This window comes from Manis javanica, chromosome 2 (genome assembly GCF_040802235.1).
Source record: "Manis javanica isolate MJ-LG chromosome 2, MJ_LKY, whole genome shotgun sequence".
Lineage (NCBI taxonomy): Eukaryota > Metazoa > Chordata > Mammalia > Pholidota > Manidae > Manis > Manis javanica.
This window is the reverse complement of record NC_133157.1, coordinates 33612975-33634220: the sequence shown is the minus strand read 5'-3', so window position 1 is coordinate 33634220 and position 21246 is coordinate 33612975. Positions and strand designations below refer to the sequence as shown.

The window sequence follows — 21246 nt, the reverse complement described above, 5'->3', positions numbered from 1 at the left end:
AGTCGAGTTTTACCAAACCTTTATTCAGAAACCCATAACCCAAGGAACACTACCCACCTTATTCTGTGAAGCTATATAACCTAATGCCATTTCAAAATATTTACAAATGATGTCACTTTTATGCAGTCTGAACACTTGAAACTCACACTATTGTTTATTGGAATAGTCATTGGTAGTGAGAAAGGCAGACATCAACTTTAAGGCCATGGCAACTTCTGGAAAGGGAAGGAAATGAATGGGAAATGGGCAAGAGAGTTACATAGAGAATTTCAATTACATTGTTAATGTTTTAATTCTTGGGGCTGAATCTGAAGTAAATTAAGGTACAATGTTATGATTTGATGAAGCTGAATAGTATGTACAGATTTTTATTGCTTTGATTTCTATACTTTAATGTATATTTAGAATGACTCATAAATTTCATAAATTCTGCAGATTATATTCCTAAAGTGTATGGCTTCCAATTGGTCAGATATCTTAGAATTGCAAGTAGAGTATATAATACCAGACTTACGATAAGTCAGCTAAATTTTTGTGGATATTTCACAAATTTCCTTCCCAAGGGCATTCAATTTAATTTTTCTTCAGTACCTTGCTAAGAAGTATCGAGCATTTATAAATAAATTTTAGGCAAAATGGCAGAAGACAGAAGTGGGAAAAAGCAAAGTCCCTTTAAAGAAAAGTATTGTTTGGTTTCAAATATGCCGAATGGATATGTGTCACAGATCATGATAAACAAAGTCTCCTGTGTTGGACACAGCTCACGCCAAAGATTTGGATTTGGGAAATAGTTATGTGGAGGCCAGAGTAATAGAGTGGGCTGCTGTTACAGGGTAATTAGCTCATCTTCAGTAGGGGGAGCAAAGAGAAGAGAAGGTTTCCTTGGGGTGTTTCAGAATTACCCAGGAGCATTTCCAAAGTACACATAGCCCACCACCACCATCCTGCTCTCCCCATAACCATCATTGCCCATGTGAGCAGTGAGTGTTGAGTTAAAATAAACCTGCAGACCACTTGTATGGAGGGAAAAGAACAAAGGGGTAAGAGCTTATACCCACATTTAGGGTGTAAATATGAAGGAAGAAGCACTTGATAGATGGCTCTTGGGAAAGACAGACAATCAAAGGACTAACAGAACATAAGGTCAAATAAAATAAACCATCTAACAGGAGATACCAGATAAGTGCACCAGGGACCCACCCACCATTGCTTTTAACTCAGACTTGGAAAGGGGTTTGTCAGGGAAGATTGAAAAACGGTAAGAAGGGTTTCATGGGTAAAGAAGTAAGGAAAGAAAATCCAAGCCTGAAAGAAAAGCATATAAGCATGAGTGGGTGGCAGGTTGGCTGACCTCCTGGTGTCCCAGCAAGACCACATCCTGCAGCCCCAGCACAGGGTGGCAGGGAGGTGGGGCTCCTCTCTAGTTACAGCAGTCCATAATCTTGCAAAAGGTTGTCTGAACAGTGTGCCCTGTGATATCATAATGTCAAATACAATTTGCAGGAATGTACAGAAAGACGAATGTTTAACCAGACCTTTCCAACATCTCCATTCATCTACTACTATGATGACAAGCATGAAATTCGGGAGAGAGAACAGAGAATAAAACGAAAAGTAAAAGGTATGTTATTAAACTTGTTATATCACCTTTGCAATATTTCCAAAATTTCTTTCTTTGCTCTGCGTTTGACTACTTTTGCAGTCACTGGTCATTTGCCAGCATTGGGATTCATAAGATTTTTTTTTAATTACCATAGAAACTGGAACTTCCTTGATCTCCAACAATCAAGCACCCACTTAAAAAAATCCTTTGTTGAAAGTTGTTTACAATCAAACTTTTTCCTCACATAATGATCATCTTAGAAAATGTCCAGAAAATATTTCTATTCATGTATGTGTGCAGAATTTTTTAAAGCTGTTACGAGATTTTTGTGTTTGACAAGTAATTGTTTTTACCCTTTGTATGACTTTAGTAATTTTCATGGAAAGAAAGGCTTTGCCTGCCAGGTGTTGCCTGAAGTTTCCCCAAAAAAGTTATTTCTTATTGGCCACAATTACAAGTAAAGCTCCAAGTCCACAGCTACTCTCTGTGGTTTCTCTTTTTACTGGTGCTGATACGGAGTTCTTTCTCACCGAATCATCTTACAATTTAAGCCTGTTTTCTCTACCTCTGTCTTTCTTGCTATATACTTCAAGACGGTTTACCAAGTTACTTTTCTTGCTTTCTCTGTTTTTTCAAGTTGACCTCTTTTAGCCTTCTTGTTACGCTGTTGCAGACTCTTCCTGAGTTCAGGCCCTTTTCAAAATGAAGATACTAATTCTGGAAGAAAGTGGAGGAATTACTTATCAACTCCTGCATGTTTTACATACTCTATTTCATGAAAAATTTATTTCCATTATATATAGGAAATTATAGTACATGAAGTTAATGATTAAGCAACTAGATTTTTAAAAAGATTAAAAAGAAATGTACCAAAGTGTCATCTCTGGATTAAAGATTATAGTACTTTTGTTCTATTTTCTTTATATATTTCTGTATTTCCCAAGTTTTCGATAATGAGCATTAATAACTTTTACAGAGAACAATTATTTGTTTTCCTTTTTAACTAGTTGTATTGACAACTCTGTGGCATAGATCCATTTTGAGGCTCTTTATCATCCACTGAAATTTCTATTTTATGATGAAGTCTATAATTACTTATTTCTGCTCTACAGACTACAATTCTTTGTCCCCTAAATACATGACTTTGTACTTCCATTTTTTTTATCAGCTACTTCTTTAATCTTTCAAGGTTCTTTTAACATGTTAGTTTTCATACATTGCTGTAATCTCATCTCCCACCTACCCTGGTAAAATATAGCATCAGGTCTGGCACTGAAGCCTCTAAGATATGCATATGCACACTTAGTCTCCAAACCAGTTGATGTCTGCTCAGGGGGGAATATCCATCTTAAGTACTCTAGCTAGACTTTATCTTCAGAAGGTAAGTGAAATGTCATGTGAGACTGTCAAGGGCCATTTTATACCTCTTGCTTTACTTTATAATCAAGGGCAGTCTCTTTGTCACTGCAAGAACTTGAATTGGTCAGACATGACTTTTCTTGATAAAGCTGATTACTGCTCTCACTGGTCCTTGCTTCCATTGTTTAACCTGGTTAAACTGTACTGAATAGAATAAATATCACTGAATTTCTGGATGTTTCCCTTTTTTAGCAATCAGAAATACTTCATCCATACTATTTTTTAGTCAGTGATTTTTTACCTGAGTAAAGGGCTCTTCAGAATGTTTTATCATTAATGCATTAAATGTCTGGCTTCCTTCTCTACTAAAGTTGTTTACAGACCTATGAAAGCTCCGCATAGACTGTCTAGCTGCTGAATATGCAAAAATACGTTTATGTTTTCCAGAACTCCAGAAAAATGGTGATTTTCCAAGGCAGTTCAAGAGACCTCATGTGGAAGCATCATATAAGAGGCCCCACCATGGTATGAGGAAGAGCCAAGCCTTCTGGAGAAACAGTAGGTGGCCTCAAGAAAAGAAAGAAACCCAAAAGGAAACAATGAACAGGAGCAATAAAAAGCGTGAGAAGCACAGGAAGGCTGACAAGTGTCATGAAGCGGACGAAGACTTCCCCAGGGGCCCCCAGACCCACTCTTCTTCTGGCACTTTCAAAGCCCAGCGGCCTCACAGGCCCTTCCACCACTCATCACATTACCACAAGCCAGGAGAAGACAAGCCAGCCAAAGAGGGCAGGTGGGGCAAGCATAAGAAAAAGGGGAGCTATGTGGAGGACGACAGCAATGATAACTTATTTCTTATTAAGCAGAGGAAAAAAAAGTCTAAGCAGTGAAACAGCCTCTGATTCCACTTTCAGTGTTTGTCTGGTCTCCATGTCTACAACCTTCTGGCAATGTTTTTATTATCTATGATTAAATAAAGAAGTTTTTGTTTTTGTTTTTTTATCTCAGCCATATCTAGATCTTCAAAACCCATGGAGATCTCAGTTCTCTGTGTCTAAGAGGTTATTAGGTTAAAAAAAAAGAAAGATAAACTTGGACTTCCCCTTTTCCAGTGCATCATTTTTACTTAGAATCCTAAGGATAGGAAGAGGAAGAGTTCATCTTTTTCAAGAAACTTTTTATAGAAATACTTTGAAAAAATAAAAGCACACAAACATAATTCACCTGCAATGTAAGGAAGAAAGTTAAATCCTTGCAGGAAGAGAAATTAATGCTAATATGAAAAATTCATTAATCTTTTTCAAAATTACTTTCTTTTAACATGGAAAAGCAGAGTTATCAATCTAAATCCAGCTTTCTTGCTCCTGAAGCTGGTGTCAGATTTTTCCTTTGATCAAAGCATCACAGGCTGAAAAATGAAGGTGTCATCATCAAACCCTGAAAGAGGGCAGAGAATTGGACCGTAGCAAAATACAAGGAACCCATCCTATGTAAAAGCCACAAGGCAGATTTTCAGAAACAAGTGGAAAAGAGTCATCAAAAATTAGAACAATCACAATGAAATAGTTCTTATCATTTTTACAGCGACACTTCAAGAAGACTATCACTCAGAAATACAGAGATGAATATTGCCCAATTTAAAAAATTGTTTGTTTTCACAGGTTTTTTAACTACCACCACAAGGCTATACAGAAATTTTTGTACTTGTGAACCTTTTGTACTTAATCAAAGCCTAATGTTAGAATAAGAAAAATAAAATATCTGAAATAGAGTAAATAAATGTGTCCATTATGTAAACAGACAATGAGAGTTTGGGTGACAAAGGGCATGCTTGGGTTGGACAAGTGACTAAAGTTTTAAAATCTCCATAACCTGGGGTCAAAGTGCCCTTGTTGCCCAAGTATTAGCTCTTTCCCAGAATAAAATAAGATGGAGTCATTTAACTAGGACAATTTTATGATGTTGTATTCTTAACTTTGTGTTTCACTTTTTGTGACGTATACAAACTGCCATGCATCTGGTAGGATTGGCTCTCTTAATCTTTGGGAGGAAAGGGAGACTCCTCCTGAATCGGCGTTAGTGTGAATTGTACATCAGCAGTCTTTAGTCCAGTACCTTGTCTGTGGCTGCCTGGCTCTCAGCTAAGTAAGGTCCGTTGTGTGCTGGTGCATGGCTACCTATCATTAGTGAGGGTTGTTTTGACTCTTAAGATAAGGGCCCAGAGTCATTTAATACTCTCTAAAGTAGCTGCCTTGAAAAGTGGCTTCATAGAGTGGTGAGCCTTGAAATAGTTGGCATTATTATTCAATTCATTATGATTGTTGTGATGTGACAGCATTTCTTCAGGTCAGAGGGAATTTCCTTTCAGGACAGAAAAGGTCTTTCATAAGTAGAAGATCATTTAGGGGAAGGGAAGAAAGGAGGCTCTTTTTTTCCATCTGTTTCTGTACATTATCTTATTCCCCCTCCCCTGATTTTTTAGTATTAGACAAACCTTTTGTTCTGGGGTGTAATTTACCCTTCAGGTCCGTGCATTTACATGCCGAAAGGAGAGGCAAGCTTAGCTACTTTATTTGTGGGCATTGGATTGGTAGGGAAAGTACAGAAATACCAAAGAGCCTCTGCTCCATTTCCTTGTTCCTGCCCTTGGCGCCTGGCGCTCACACCGGGGGTTCAGTTAGAGCTAGTCAGTCAGTCAGTGCAGTCACGTAGTAACTTTTCCTGTAAGAATGGGGAGTTTAAAATATAGAGAGATTCAACAATCAAATGAGATAAGTGGATAAATACTATTGAGAAGGAAAACAGATGTCCCAAACAGTAAGAATCCATACAGTTTCTAGGATTGAGACTAAATAAATGTCTCCTCCCTCTGGCCTCACTTGACCTAGAAACAGCCGATGTGGCCCCTATCCTGGGTTCTAGCTTGGTTCATGTTTGGCATTCTTAGAATAGAGTGCAAAGAAACTGTCTCCTGCCCTTTAAATGGAAACCCTTGTTTTCACTGGACTATGGTTTTCGCTGTGCCTGTTATTAACTCTTCAGTTTTGTTAAACAAGGATTACATGTTCATTTTAAGAGAAAAGTTAAAAGCATAAAAACTGAACCTCATTCTTTCACCCAAAGATATGGTTAAAATTCTTAGTGTCAATCCTTCCAGTCTCTTTTCTAGACATACATACATTGTTTTATAACCTGTTTTTTCACTTAATACATTGTGAAAATCCTACTAATCAAATATACCATCTCTGTCATTATTTTTAGTGGCACCATGATATTGCTGTAACAGTTCATTTAATCAGCTCCCTGTTGTTGAACATTTGGTTGTTTCTAATTTTCACCTTAAAAAATCCTTCTACACACATATCTTCTCCAGTTATTCAGTTGTGATAAAATAGAATTTATGGGTCCAAATCATGCATATGTTTCATGCAAGTTTTGATACATATTTTCAAATTCCAAAAAAAGTCATATACCCCCCCAGTCATTTATACATTCCTGGTAGTGTGTGAGTGTTCATCTCCCCTCTGCCACAATAATGGGATGTTTTCATTCCTTTTTCTTTGCTGTTCTGATGGGCAAAGAAACACTATTTGTTAGTGCTACGGTGAATAGATTGATGTAGGCTGTGTTTTTTAAGGAGAAACAGGATTAACAATGTATCAATAATCTGTTGATAGAAGATATGGAGAAAAGAAGCTTTTCCAAGGTAACAACTGCCAACAAAAGATAACTACAAAATAAGAGGGCCTTCTTGATCACCTGATCTTACCAGTTTTGGTTTTCACAATTTAGAAGGTACTGCTGGCAGTGGGTAGAGGCCGGGAATGCTGCTAACCTAGTCCTACAATGCACAGGACAGCCCCCACCACAATTATCCAGCCCCAAATAGGAGTGCTGAGGTTGAGAAACCGTAATTGAAACCCCACCCCATTTCCCAAGGGAAATCCTGCATGCTAGGAAGGGGGTCGAGGCTGCCCACCACACCTGAGAGCAAGGGCCAGATGTGTCCTTACCTCACAAGGCTTAGATTTTCATCAGGCTGCTGGTGTTTGTGAGTTTGATGGGACATGTCCCATTCATCTGAAATAAGGACAACTAGCCACATGCCCTGGAGGTCTACAGACCATTTGGGCCACTTTGTGGAGGGATGGTGGGGAGATTGAGCTAGCGGAGATGAGTTACTTACTGGTGTAACCAGGAAACATGGATATAAACACTAGATCACCAGGAGGGATGTAAGCTCTGCAAAATACAGAATCATGGTAAGAGAACAGAGGGAGTCAGTTGGGGAGAGTGGGGGGAAGAGTTAGAGACTATAGTGGTTGATGTCAGATTGTAGGAGCCAGCACCAGGACCCAAGTCCAGCATAGGCCCTTAGGTTTTATAGTTGGGCTTAACATTTCAAATAAATATCAACCAGAAGACATGGCTTATTCATGCCATGCAAAGAATCACTTCATGTGATGATGCTGTTTAGCTCTTAGTCTAATTCTGAGAGAACAGCTTTCTGGTGCATAACCTAATGTATGCAGCGGACATTGTATACACCCATCCTAACAATTGTGAAATAAATAACTTCTTAAAGTGATTTACTAAGAAGTGTTTCCAATAAAACCCAGTAAAGAGAGTGGTTAAGCAGACAGGGAAGAGAAGAGAAGGAATCAAGTCAGATACCTTACTAAGTCAAGTCCCACAGAGGGGAGTGTTCAGATTCCCAAAAGAGCGCTGGCCGTACCTCAGAACCACCCCAATCTGGAAAAACTGTTGTATGTGTGTGTGGTTTTGTTTTAAATGAGTCATTGTTTAAGAGCTGCCCCCAGGAGCCTGTCCCAGTCAACTCTGGCTCTCTCTGCACCCAGGCCAAGCGGATTTGGCAGCTAGAGGGCCAGCCCCCTGACAGAGACCCAGGGATATGAATGAAACAGTAAGGTCATCTGCCATACCCATAATCTCAGAATAGTTCTTCCCACAAAAGGACACTTGGTAGTCTTAACAGTTTAAATAATTTTAAATTTTAATAGATTTTAAATTTAAAATTATTTTTTAAACTTTTTAATGCAAAAAAATAGTTTTGTTTATTATATATAACCATTTTCTCGAGAATAAATCAGGTTGACATATCATATATGACAGTACAATATGAAAGAGTCCAGAGAATATCAAATTTATTGCATTTGTCATAGTCACTGTCAAAAGCAGTTTCAGGGATTTCTACTTCTAGCCAAGATTATTAGAGTTATAGGACCAGATTTACTCTCCATCCTGAAATAGCGTAAAAAATATGTGAAGCAGTTCTCAAGACACTGAACATTAGACAAGGAAGGACAGTGAACTTTCAGAGATGGCAGACAAGTAAGGTGCGCCTTGTGACTGTCCTGGCTGACTGCTCGGAGAGTTTCCCAACTGTGGAGCAAGGAGGGAAACCCAAGAGGAGCCTGGAGGTGTCCCTGAGTGGAGGAAACAGCTACGAAATAGCCCAAGTGGCTGGAGTTTGCAGGTCAGACAATGTGAGAGGAGAGCTTCACAGAGAAACCAGAGACCAGTGGAGGGTCCCCCTGGAGGCTTCAGCCGAATGTTGGTCAACCCATATGTGTGAGGAAAACAACGGAAGGATTAGAGGAGACCTTCCGGAGCCCACACAGGGCCTAGAGCAGTTTCTGTTCTCAGTCAGAGTGGAAAACCTCACAGTTCGTGCAGCAATGACTACTCAGAAGACTGCCTCTGTGATGGGGAGAAATTAGCCCTGGTCTGAACGCCTCTCCGCCTGCCTAACTACCTTAAAAGCAAGAGCTGGAAGAATCAAACTGTCTCCAAATAACCGATTCCAAGAACAAAGCTCAAAAATATTTCTAGGAATTCGCAGCACCTAATAAGGTAAAATCCACAATGGACTACTGCAAAAAAATGCAAATTAAACTACAGTGACAGAAAGCAGATCTGAGATAGCCTGGGGGTGGGGATGGTTGGTAGGGGTGGGAAGTAGAGGCTGTTAAGGGGCACAGTGAAACTTGGAGGATAGTAAATATGTGCATTATCTTGATTGTGGTGATGGTTTCATAAGTATACATGTCAAAACAAATTAGTTTTATTCAAAATCTACTGGAAACATTTTGGTGTTTTTTTCACTCAACTAGGGATAATCTGAAAAAACTGGGCAAGGCCAGGGATCAGTAGTGCGCAGATCACCTTGTTTTGTTTCCTGCTTTGCCCATGTGGGGCCAAAAAGACTGATCACACGCCTGGGGGAGGGTGGTAGCTGCACTAACACTGAAGAGGCAGTCGAAGACTTTCTTGTACAGATGCGGAGTGCCCGGATCAATATGGCTCCCCAAATACTCAATTGCATCTTCAAAACCCTATTTCCAAATAAATTCCCATTCATGGGTACCAGTGATTAAGACTTGGATATACATTTTTGAAGAACACTGTCCAAGCTACTACATACCCTAAACTGTAAGAAGAATTGCTTCTGCCGAGCTGTGCTTTGTTTTTATTCCCTGGGCATAGCGGGGGGATGCAGTATTTCATGTTATTTTTCTCTGGCTTTCCACTATACTTAAAACTTTTATTATTCATAATTTCTCATATTGCATATATTCTTATTCCTTTGTGAAATATGTGTTGGGGAAATGAGCATATGAATGAAAGCATCTGTCAGATTTGGGGGCATGTAGCTCATTAGAGACTTTTACCCAAGGAGTTCCAGAATAGTGCTGGGCCAAGAAGCCTGACTGCTGTGCGCTGTGAAGGGAATGAGCGGCCAGGAAGAGGAGATAATGAATGTCTCTTTCTAAACAGGAAAGAGGCAAGAAAAATGTCTCCTTTTAAACCCTTGGCTCTGAAAGATTGACAGGACAGAAAAGTCTGCCTGGAGTCAGGTTGCCGTTGACAGGAAGACGCCAAAAGAGAAGGGGATGTTGGAAAACTGGAGAAAACTCCATGGCACTGAAGATGGAGGGAAGGGATGGATCCAGAGGAGTTTCTGAGAGTTGAAGTCAGGTATGCAGACAGGTGAACAATGTGGGGAGTAGTATCCTCAGTGCCTCCCTTTTGATGGAGAGCCTTTTTCCAAGGATTGGGAATAGGAGAAAGGGGTGCGGGGAACTTATAGAAGGACCACCAAAGGGAAGGGGAAAGGGGAGGTCCCTGGGGTTACTGGGATGGTGCTGGGGACCCAGGGCAGGTCAGAGACCGGGAGCCACACATGAGAAATGGTCCTCTCTGAAAGTGCCCTGTGGCTGCCCGAGAGGGTGAAAGGTGGGTGTGCACGAAAAGGAAGGATTTCCTGTGGGAAGACCAGACTGTCACTTCCTTCCCTGCGAGTTACCTACTTCACATTTATTATCAAAGAGTTCAGTACTGTATATACTAGTGAATAGTCCTTGTAAATTTCTTAACAACAAATGTCTACCAAACATAACTCAGCCTCTTATAAACCAGTATCAAAACACTGTTAGTCAGTTACTATTACAAGGAATGTGTCATTTGACCTCTGATAACATGTGGCCTCTCTGGGCCTCAGTTTCCTCATAGCCTTTGGCTTAACCAAATCAGGATAATTCTTGATAACCAGCATGCAGCACTTTGGTCTAACAGCAACTCAGCAAGTCTCCAGCTGCCCAGCTCGGCCCGTTGTGTCCTGGTTAGTGGCTTGTGGCCCTTGCAGTAAGCATCACATCTTGGCTGTCGTCTGAAGACCCAGCCCATGAGACCCTTCTTGCTCTGTGCACGCCCCTTCTCCATCTGTCTTTCTGGTTGCTCATGTCAGGCCCAGGCCCTGTCCCAGGAAGGTGTCTTCCAACTGATTCCTTGTGGCGCCACAAGTGACTCCTCATTCATGCCTCACCAACCAATTGCTTAGACATGCTTGTGCAGAGCCTAGGAACTTTATGTAAGTGTGCTGTGATAGTTGCTGAGATGTCACACTTGCAGTTGTTTTAGGAAAATTTAGGCATCATAATCCCTCAATGAACATAATACCTCCATTAGACACTGTTTCAATGGAAAACCCCAGTACAGTACGTACCATGTCCCCACAACTAGCCTTGCGTGCTTAGAACTGGTTGTTCTGTAGCAGCTTCACCAAGGTGGGTTTCTGGTTTTAGCTTCCACACAATTCAACAGCTCGATCCCCAAAGCCACAAGAAGAGGTCACATAAGAAAGCAAGAGCCACGGTTCCCTCAGCAGAAGCACAGGGGAGCCCACAGACTGGTGTGCTGGTCAGGCATGGCCCATGCTGGACATCCACTGAGCCAGGGTCACCTAGGCAGCTCAGTGAATGTTTCTTGAGCATCTCACCTGAGCCAGCTCTGTGCTGACCTCAAGGGCTCCCTACTCATGAGGAGCTCTCATTTTCTCTAGTTGGTAAGACAGATACAAATGTCATTCAGTTCTACAATAGGTATTTTTAAGACAGCTGTTACGTGCCAGGCACTGCACTAAAGCCAAGATACAGTGAGGAGCCAACAGGTTATCCATGCCCTCAGGGGGTCCATACAGCTTAGAGAAGATAGACCCTGTACCAGTGCACTGAGCCCTACAAAGAACATGCTTCCTGGGGTAGCGTAGGGGCTCAGACACCTGCTGACAGAATAAAGAGAGAGACCATGTCATGTTTACCTTTCCTCACTGTTAGGCTTTAGTAAATGTATTTAATTCACTGGTCTCCAACACCATTCAATACATAATATTACCAGATTAGGGGTCACTAAAACTTTAGTACCCTGGACTGGGAGGTTGCCCTTCCAAATGGATAGGTCCACAGTGGCCCCTCCAGGAAGGTGGCTTCAAGGCTGGAGATGATGAATATGGGGCTCGTATTAGACTTTAGGAGTTACAGACCTTGCTGGTTTTGCTGTGTCAAACAAAACAAGTAGGCAGACAAAACAAGAAGAAACGTCCTAATTTATCAATGTGAGGTCTGTCATTCAAATGGAAGATAAGAGTAAAGAAGAAAAGAAGTCAACTATATACTAGAGCAGAAACAACCTGATTTTTCAGAAAACAGCCACATATACACTTCCATAGGGAAGTTTAGCCCAGGAGGACTAATTTCTTCTCCAATCAAAACTGTCCACTTTAGAAAGAAACCCTATGGGTTTCAGTACTGTCATCTGTCATAATCCATCAGACAGGTTTCGTGCCCTCCGAGGGCTTCCAGTTTAAGTGGGAGAGGAAAACCCTGAAATGGATGGTGGTGCGTGCCTGGGCAGGAGGAAGTCACTTCCCGGGTCAGTGGTGGCAATGACCCAGGAAAACTTCATAGAGGAGGTGGCATTGAATTCATCCTTGGAGCACAGGGAAGACCTTGACATGTAGGATAAGAGGAAATGTATTTGGGGGAAAGCTGGATATAGGCAATAGCCTGTATGTAGGAAAATCTAGGGCACACTTGAGTAAGAGGGTTTAGTCCATTTGCCTTGACTAAGGGTGATAAGAGGGGCGGTAGAGGGAGATAAATTGGCAAGAGAATTGAGGCTCTGAATTTCAGGCCAAAGAGTGTGGTCCTTGTGTTTGATTTTCCTCCACTATACTGTGGGGATAATACCCTCTCTCCTGCAAGAGTTAAAGTATCAAATACATATGAGCTATATATATTACTAGCATAGTGTCTGACAGAAGTGATTCATAAAAAGTAGCTGATACCATGGCAATGGTAACAATGGACAACCATCATGGTTTTTGACTAGGGAGATGTACTGGACGCTTGGAGATGGGTTTTAGATGAATACAAAACTGCACAAAATAGTACTTTTTTTAATATTAGTCCTCTTACCCATTAATTTCTCTTAAGGACTTAGGTGTCCTTAAGACCTACCTCTGCACAGGCGATTGTATCAGTCAGGTTCTCCAAGAAACAAACCAATAGGAAATGTATAGAGAGAAAGACTGATTTATACTCACACAGTTGTGGAGGCTGGCAAGTCAGAAATCCATGAGGCAGGCCAGCAGGGCAAAAACCCACAATTTCTATTTTATAGTTTGGAAGCAGAATTTCTTTAGGAAACCTGTTATTGCCCTTAAGGCCTTCAACTAATTGGATGAGGCCCACCCACATTGTGGAGGGTAATCTTTACTTACAGTCACTTTGTTGTAGATGTAAATCACATCTACAAAATACCTGTCCAGCAACATCTAGACTAGTGTTTGACCAAACACCTGGGCGCCATAGCCTAGCCAAGTTGACACAAAAAATTAACCATCACAGTGATCTTTGTCTCAGATAAGGAAACTGAGGCAGAACTCAGGATTTGAGAAAATCCTATTTCCCTAGAATATGGCAGCAGGCCTGCCAGGTAACTTTTGTACCATGGTAATTGTTAGTTATTCCTGTTTCCTACATAAAATTTCTCCATAGACCAGAACCAAGCTAAACACCAGTGGGGTTTATTGTGCCAAACGCTGATGCAGCTGGGGGTGCAGGCCTTGGCTTGCTGCCAGGGAGCCCTTCCTGCCTGGAGTTTCCAACAGTGGGACAAGGTGCCTGGGACACAATGGGCTCCTGGTCCCTGGGGGTGCACGGCCACAGCTGTAGAGGAGGTTCAAGCATCTGCTGAGAATGGGACCAGGGCCAGGAGGAAGCTCCCCAGAGGGTCTGCAAATTGTAATAATTATGAGATGCAGGCGTGTTGCTCATAGTTAACCTCAGCCTCAGAAAAGTCCCTGCTTCTTCCTCTTCTTGCACCCCTTCCCCACCCTAAGAAGGCGGCAGAGGCTGGGCAGAACACGGAACCTCCCTGAAATGGAAACCATCTGCGTGCCCCTCACCCCTCCCTCACCGGCCCCCTCTCCCTGGCCAGCCCTACCTGCTTAAACTTGCTGGAAGGGGAGATTGTCAAACTCGCCTTGGCCTTGGTCTCCGTTCACATCTCACCTCATCCTCCACACCCACCCCCAATGGAGCCTCGGGGGTCCCAGAGGACCCACTATCGTCCTGGACAAGTCATGGGTCACCAGCCACCTCGCTTCTGTGCCTACACCCATTAATCATCTCTTCCTGCTGATTTGCATGGCAACCCTCCTGCCCTTGGCTACTCGGGGGAGTTTCTGGTTTCATCGCCTCAATTAACCTTGGTCTCCTGGGTCACTCTGGATTCCCCTGCCAACCTACCACAGACCTGGCCTCCGAAGCCTGTCTGTCTGCTCCAGAAGAGCCTCCTCTTTTCATTAACCCTCCCTTCCCATCAGCAAGCCAGGTTATGCACACAGCACCATCTGCAAGGGATGGCAAAACCCTGGCATGGCAGGAATCTTGACATTCTGGTGGATATCAGAGCTGCAAAGGGCCTAAAAGACTGTCTTGTCCACTCTGGTCCTCCCTACTTCACCCCCATTTCACAGATGCGGAAACAGCCCAGAATGGGGACAAGACTTGCTCATGGTCATACCTCAAGTCAGAGGAAGAGGGAGGCCTAGACTTTGGACCCTCCTCCTTAGCCCCATATCTCTGTCTCCCACACTATGTCGACAAAAAAACGGCTTCTTTAAAAACTTCAACAACTTAGGAGCAAGTGGAAAATGTATGCAGTGTTTTAAAATTGAGTCTTGACAGCCTAATCCCCTCTAGGCACCCTCTGCTCAGATGGCAGCGGTTTGCAAGAAGCTTTAGGCATTGCCATGCACTGGGCTAGGGCATGGGAGCCAGAGGCCAGAGGAAAAGACCATCCCACTGGCCAGGAGCTCTTTCAGGATGGTGACCTAAGTGCCTCCTAAGTAACACCTCCCCACAGAGTCATCCAGAGGGTCGGGGAGCAAATGAACATGAAGATAGATACAGGAGCCACACCTGAGGACAGAGAAAATTGGGAAGGCTGTGAGGAGCAGTAGCAGATCCAGAGAATGGGTGGAGGTGCTGAAAGACCTCGAGTTCCTAGACTGTCAGGGGCTAACACAAGCCTCAACACTTGCTGTGAAATATTGTCGTGGGGTTACCACAACAAAGAAACTGTCAAGATTAGAAAGTTGCTATTCTACAAGGGCTTTTAGAAATTATCAAGCGTAAAACCTACTATGGTACATATGTGGAAACTGAGGCCCAGAGAGCACCACATATCCCATAACAAGTTAGGGGCAGAGCCAGAGCTGGTACCCAGGCCGCTGCCTCCCACTGTGGGACTCTGTGCATGAGCAGGGAATGGGGCAGGGGGCAGGGTTTGGAAGAGGCACGAAGCCTCCATCAAGGGCTGGATGTTGAGCTTTTCAGAGCCCTAGAGGCTAGTGAGGCAGAAACACGACAGAGGAAAGCTGGGGTGCCTGTGACAGCCGACTCCTGAGGTACGGGGGAGAAACTGGTATGGTAGTGATGGGGAAAGGAGAGCTGTGAAAGTGAAATTTGCCCTTTGTGAGGGAAACTGAAAATGTGGTCTCCATCCCATGCAAATGATCTGTGGCCTTCTGTCCTGCACCTGCAGCAGCTCACAACATAAACAGCACCAGGATCAGGTGGGGCCCAGGTTCCCACAGTCTGCACTCAGAAGACAGGAGCCTGGGTCCCGGAGGGATGTGCTGGGATGCCTGGGCCCCACCTGCAGGGTGTCTGCTGGGCTGAGGGCAGCCTGAGGTGACCCTGCTAGGGACTACCTTCCCAGGGGCAGCACTCAGGGCCCTCCCCAGCCAGCTGCAGGTTTCTTGTCCTGCTCATCTGCTTTCTCCCCACTCTGTTCCATTCCCCCCAGATGCCCACACACTTTCACTCCTGTGAGAATTTGCTCATCCTGAGTTTCCTGCTGAAAATGCCCTCCTTCCTTTGCTTCCCTCAACCCTGTCAGCCTGGTCACACCTTCCATGGGAACAAGGCTTCCCTTCTGCTCCAGGCACTTCCGGTGTCTCTCTCAGCTGTACCTCCCTTCCAGCCTATGTGTACTTCCTCACCTTAGCCCATATCTAATGGTTTTCAGTCATATACTTACACTCTAAGTTTCCCGCAATAGACTGGGAGCCCCCAGTGCAGGTCCTGTGTTGGGTTCATCTCTGTATCCCAAAAGCACTTTGCTTCGCCTCCATTAGAGGCGAAGGATGGCAAGGCCAGGCAGAGTCCAGGGCAAACTCATCATTCATGATCGCCTTTCCCTCGCTGTCTCAGAAGGCCTTACTCCTCAGCACAGGGTTTCAGATAGGCACTGCCTGGCAACCAAGATTGCCTCTTTTGACGAGACTCCTGACTGTCCCTGGGATGGGTGACTGAGATCTCACTGGAAGCTACTGGCCGCTCAGAGATTTGGCTCCAACCACACAGTCTGTGGTTTTTACCATTGAGAGATGCCTGAGAGATGCCAAAGCTGACTTCCTCCTGCTGCCTCGGCCTCACTCCTGAAACAATCCAGGCAGGAAACACAGACCTATTTCAGTCCCCACACACATACCCACATACATGCTCTCACCTGCTCACACACATGCATATTCTTGCATCACACATGTTCACACTCATTTTTATACACATAGACACACACATGCTCTCACACGTGTACTCAGTTATACACACAAACACTCCCATTAAAAATTTCATGAGTTTCGGGAACTTTAGTGAAGAATTTGGGGCTATGGGGAGATGTTACATCAAACAGAGCATAGCTTTTAACTGTCCTTGGGGCTCCCTATATCCACTCTGTCTTCTCCCCATCCCTGCCCGACATTCCTCCAGCACTCCCCCCAGCCAGCGTCAGTTTCGTCTCTCTGTCTTGTAGAGCCATTCTGTGCCCACTCTGGAGCTGGAGACAGTCTACACCTGTGCCTACAGACTCCAAGTCACCAAGTAGGGCCTTTCCCAGAGGGTCATTTGAGTCATGTGTTTCTCCACCTTGTTTATTCATAACAGAAATATAGTTGTGAATGAATGAATGGTTATGACAAAGGACATTTGTCTACAGCTCTCCATTTCCCATTCATAAACCAACAACTCAGTGACAAACATCACTTTTAGATCCCCACTCAGTGCCAAGCATTGTGTCAGGCATTTCAGGTACAAAGACAGTTTTGCCCCCAAAAGCTCACCCAGTCTGATGGCAGAAACAGACACATAAGCAAATAGTGACAAGCGAAGGGCGTGTTTAATGCCATCCCTGGAGGCAGAGGAACAACTGCTATGATATGAAGGATGAACAAATTGCAAGTGAACAAGACTGAGAAGGTCAGTTCAGCAGGAGGGACAGTGTTGTGCAAAGGCACCAGGAGGAAAGGGCGCAGGAGGCATTAGTGCTGGGTGTGGGGCAGGGTAGCGAGAGGAGAAGCCATGTGGGAGGCTGGGAGAACAAGCAGAAGCCCCCACAGAGAACACAGAAGACTGTGCTGGGGGCCAGGCCGTGACCCCCTCCTGCCAATGTGTGACCCAAGCCACACTTTGAAGGCGAGCCAGTAACACAGACATCTTCCCAGAACTGAGGGAGCCATGTGCCCCTCTTTCTGCATTACCAAGACCTCATAAAAGTATTCAGGATCTGACTCTGATGTGAACACGTGTCAGAGGCAACCAATTTCTGATCACCATCACTGTAAATGTCTCACCTGTATTTGAACTTCATATTAATGGAATCATCCAATATGAACTCTTTTGTCTCTGGCTTCTTTAGTTCATTGTGTCCATGAGATTCAACCATGGGTAGAATATTAAAGGCTTTGCTCCAAACATTGGGAGTTGGGGTGCTAAACTTGGAGAAGCCCAAACTTAACACAATAGTTTCCTAATCACCCCACCACAGAAGTAGGGCTCTCATAAAAATTAGTTTTTATCCTCTTCTTTTAAAAGCTTGCCAGAACATAAGCCTCAAGGACCAAAATGTAGAGTGAGCCCCCCCACCCACATTGAGCAGTGAATCTCACTTCAGTCCCTGACTTAAAAGACTTCGTTAAACCCAGGGTGGATTTTCTATGCCCAGTGGTTTTCCATTTTGTCATTTAATTTTTACATTAAGGACTTAATTTTAACAAAAGAGTCAAATTACCACCACACTTTAAATTGAACTTGTTTAGGGGAGTTAAAAGCGGGCTTTAGAATATGGAGCTTCAATTAACCTGGAAAGATGGTAATTAAACAGTCCCATGTCCTGTGCCCTGCTTTGCAAAGGTAAGGAAGTGGGCCCAGAATCTGGAGGTTCTCACCTTGGCAAAACACTGGAGCCACGTGAAGAGCTTTAAAGCTCCCCACACCCAGGATGCACCCCCAGACCAATGACATTGGAATCTGCTGGGCTGGGGCACAGACACCAGGATAGTTTTTAAGGCTCTAAGGCGATTCCAGTATGCATTGGCAGAGATAGAGATTCTCTAATTTAGACTGACTGACAGCTGTCAACAGTGACAGGATGAGAGACAGGGAAAATGGGGAAACAGGTGAGACTGAGAGACAGGTCTTCACAGCAAAATACATCTCAACTTTAGAAGGAACCAAGGATCCCAGGCAAGCCAGGAGACACCAAGGACATTTCCAGCCTCTACGGATGAGTTCTGCTATGGGCTGAACTGTTCTTTCAAAATTCGTATGTTGAAGTCCTAAGTGTCTGTACCTCAGAATGTGACAGTGTTTGAAGACAAGGCCTTAAAAGAAGTAGTGACAGTTAGGCTGTTACAGTGAGGCCATTAGGATGGGCTTAATCCAATCTGACTGGCATCCTTATAAGAATAGGAAGTTAGGACAAGGAGACACTAGGGGACACATGCGCAGAGGGCTGAATGCTGTGAATAGGCAGCAAGAGGGTGACCATCAGCAAGCCAGGCAGAGGCCTCGGAGGAGCCAATCCTGCCAGCACCTCGACTGGATGTCTGGCCTCTAGAACTATGAGGAAATACTTTCTGTTGTTTAAGCTACTGAGTCTGTGGTATTTTGTTATGGCAGCCCTAGCACATGAATATAAGTGCCCTTTCAGCTCTTTGGCCATATGTGTAGAGAGTCTTACAAAGGTTATTCCTCTGGCCCAGGACCTCTACTTCCAAGACTCTAACCTAAAAACTAACCAGGAATGCCCTTAAAGATGGATATCTATGGACACAGATATCTATTGATACCTACTAAGATATCCATAGAACCTACTAAGATATCCATAGAATATTCTTTATAATTGTGGATATTGGGAATGTTCAACATGGGAGAATGGAGAAGTAAATGATGGCAATCAGTTCAAGTGAACTTGAAGAAGCCATTAAGTTATCAAGATCTTTATAGTCATACATTCAGCATGATCTCTAACCTATGCAAAAATGCTCTGATGAAGTAAACCAGGTGGAGAAAAACAAATACCATATGATTTCACTTACTTGTGGAATATAAAAACCAAAACAGAATGAATTAAACAGTGGTAGTCTCAGAGACACTGAGAAGGGACTGGTGGTTACTATGGGTTGGTGGGAGGGGGAGGATAGGAGGATAAAGGGGCACAGAAATTCTCAATCATGTAAGTCAGTCACGAGGATGGTAGCACAGCATGGAGAATACAGTCAATGAGTCTGTAACATGAACTGTACTCATGCAGGTGAGGATTTAATACTATGAGTAGCTGTTGAACCACTGTGTTGTATACTTGAAGCTAAAGTAAGACTGTATATCAATTTTTAAAAATGCACTGATCTTGATCTTGATCAATAACCTCATCCTGAGCTCTCCCAACCCCAGGACACTAGGCATATATCCACTTTCTTTGACCTCCAACTTCTACATTACCTACAGATAACCACCCCCTTCCCAACACACACAGACCCACAGAGAGTCTTCTAGCTTTCCATTTTGTCCCTCAAACTACACATCTGTATCCCAAATCCACACACAGATGTATAAATATAGAAAAATGTATTGGGCCATAACGATGCTGTATATAAGTCATATGTGAGGTTTTAAAAGTATTTTAAAGTACAGTGTGAAGAAGCTGGAAGTTGACATCGTACAGACACAGGTGACCGGTATGGCATGGCAGAGCCACAAGCCACTGTGGCAGGAGACTCGGTTCCGACTCAGATGGGAAACATGGTCAGGGAAGGCTTCCCCTGAGAGATGGCTCTTGAAGTAAGGCCCAAAGGTGGAGACAGAATGAATGGGGGGTGAAAGAGCATCTCAGACATGCTCACTCAAAGGCTCCGAGGCGGGCCAGGGAAGGAGGAAGCATTCACGTGGAGAAGGTGGAGAGCATTGGCCAGGCCTGGAGCATGGAGTATGGTAGGAGAGGATGAGGGATGGGACGGGGCCTCCCGGCTGCAAATGGAGTTGTCTGCTGTGTTGATTTCAGGAATGATCCTAGCATGGTGGGTCAAGGGTGGCCTGTGTCAATGATCTAAGAGGGCCGGGTGGCTGTGCAAGCCGCAGGTGTAGGGGAGACCTGGGGGGTGGGAAGTGGTGGGGGTGGAGTTCGAGGTCCCAAGTGGCTATGGCTGAAGTCCCAAGTCACTGTACTTTGGGATACAGGCCAGGCCCAGACTAGAGAGCTGCACTCTCTGTGGGTCTGTGTGTTTAGGGGAAGGTGGTAACAATAGGTAGCTTAAACTTTGTGGACCAAAAAAAGTAGACAGAGTGTCCTTGGTTGGGGTAAGAGTTTCTCAGGACAAGGTCTTGGGTTGCAGCCTTGAGCCCAGGCTGTCTCAGGAGTTCTTACCCAGTTTATTTTCCCCTTTTTGTTTATATGATCAGATTATAAGACAACCTTTTGTTGTCCAACCTCCATCTCAGTTTAGAGAGGGCAACACTGAGGCCCAGAGAAAGGAAGAGAATTGAGAGGAAAGGAGAATGTGGATGGATTAGGTGCTGTGAACTACACCTGTAAGGGATCTGGCAGGTGTCCTGGGCTTGACCTCGGGCCCAGAGACTCATTCAGGCTCACTTCAGAGCAGCCTGGACCAGGAAGACCTCAGAAGGGGCCCTGTCCCTGTCACCCTGAGCCAGTCATTTCAGGAGTATGACTGGAATAAAGTACAGAAATGTGCCTGATATATTTCTGCAGAGCAGCAGCAGTTCCTCCTGAATTTCTGTGGGGTATTTTGGTTGGGTTTTTTTTTTTCTAATTATCCAGATTAGCATTAGGTAGATCCCCATGATTGAAGGGTTCCTATTTTATGAGACAAGCTGTCAAAGTGGAAGTGGGCACATATTGGGTTTGCTCACTAGCAGAGGATAGTGGGGCCCAAACCCTTCTTTCACCTTACGAATTAATTTCTCCTCACTGTATAAACATGAGCTTTGTAAAACCCTAACGTTTATAGCATTTGTTTTCATAATGCTCTGGAACCCCAGTGGCCATTTCTGCAATGTAAACCAGCCCTCTTCCAATGGGGGCCACACCCTGGATCTTGATGCTAGCGGGACCAGATG

At 43.9% G+C, this 21246-nt stretch overlaps 1 protein-coding gene across 2 annotated transcripts in view; it reads left to right on the top strand.

Annotated features, from left to right (window-relative positions):
* Nucleotides 1–4742, top strand: part of ZCCHC7 (zinc finger CCHC-type containing 7) — a 293686-nt gene extending 288944 nt beyond the window's left edge. For both annotated transcript variants that reach the window (XM_073227484.1, XM_036996562.2), the window contains exons 8-9: nt 1504–1621; nt 3410–4742. In XM_073227484.1, coding sequence (XP_073083585.1) covers nt 1504–1621; nt 3410–3852 — 561 coding nt within the window. In that variant the 3' untranslated portion in view covers nt 3853–4742. The remainder of the gene's footprint in view (nt 1–1503; nt 1622–3409) is intronic.
* Nucleotides 4743–21246: the final 16504 nt, after the last annotated feature.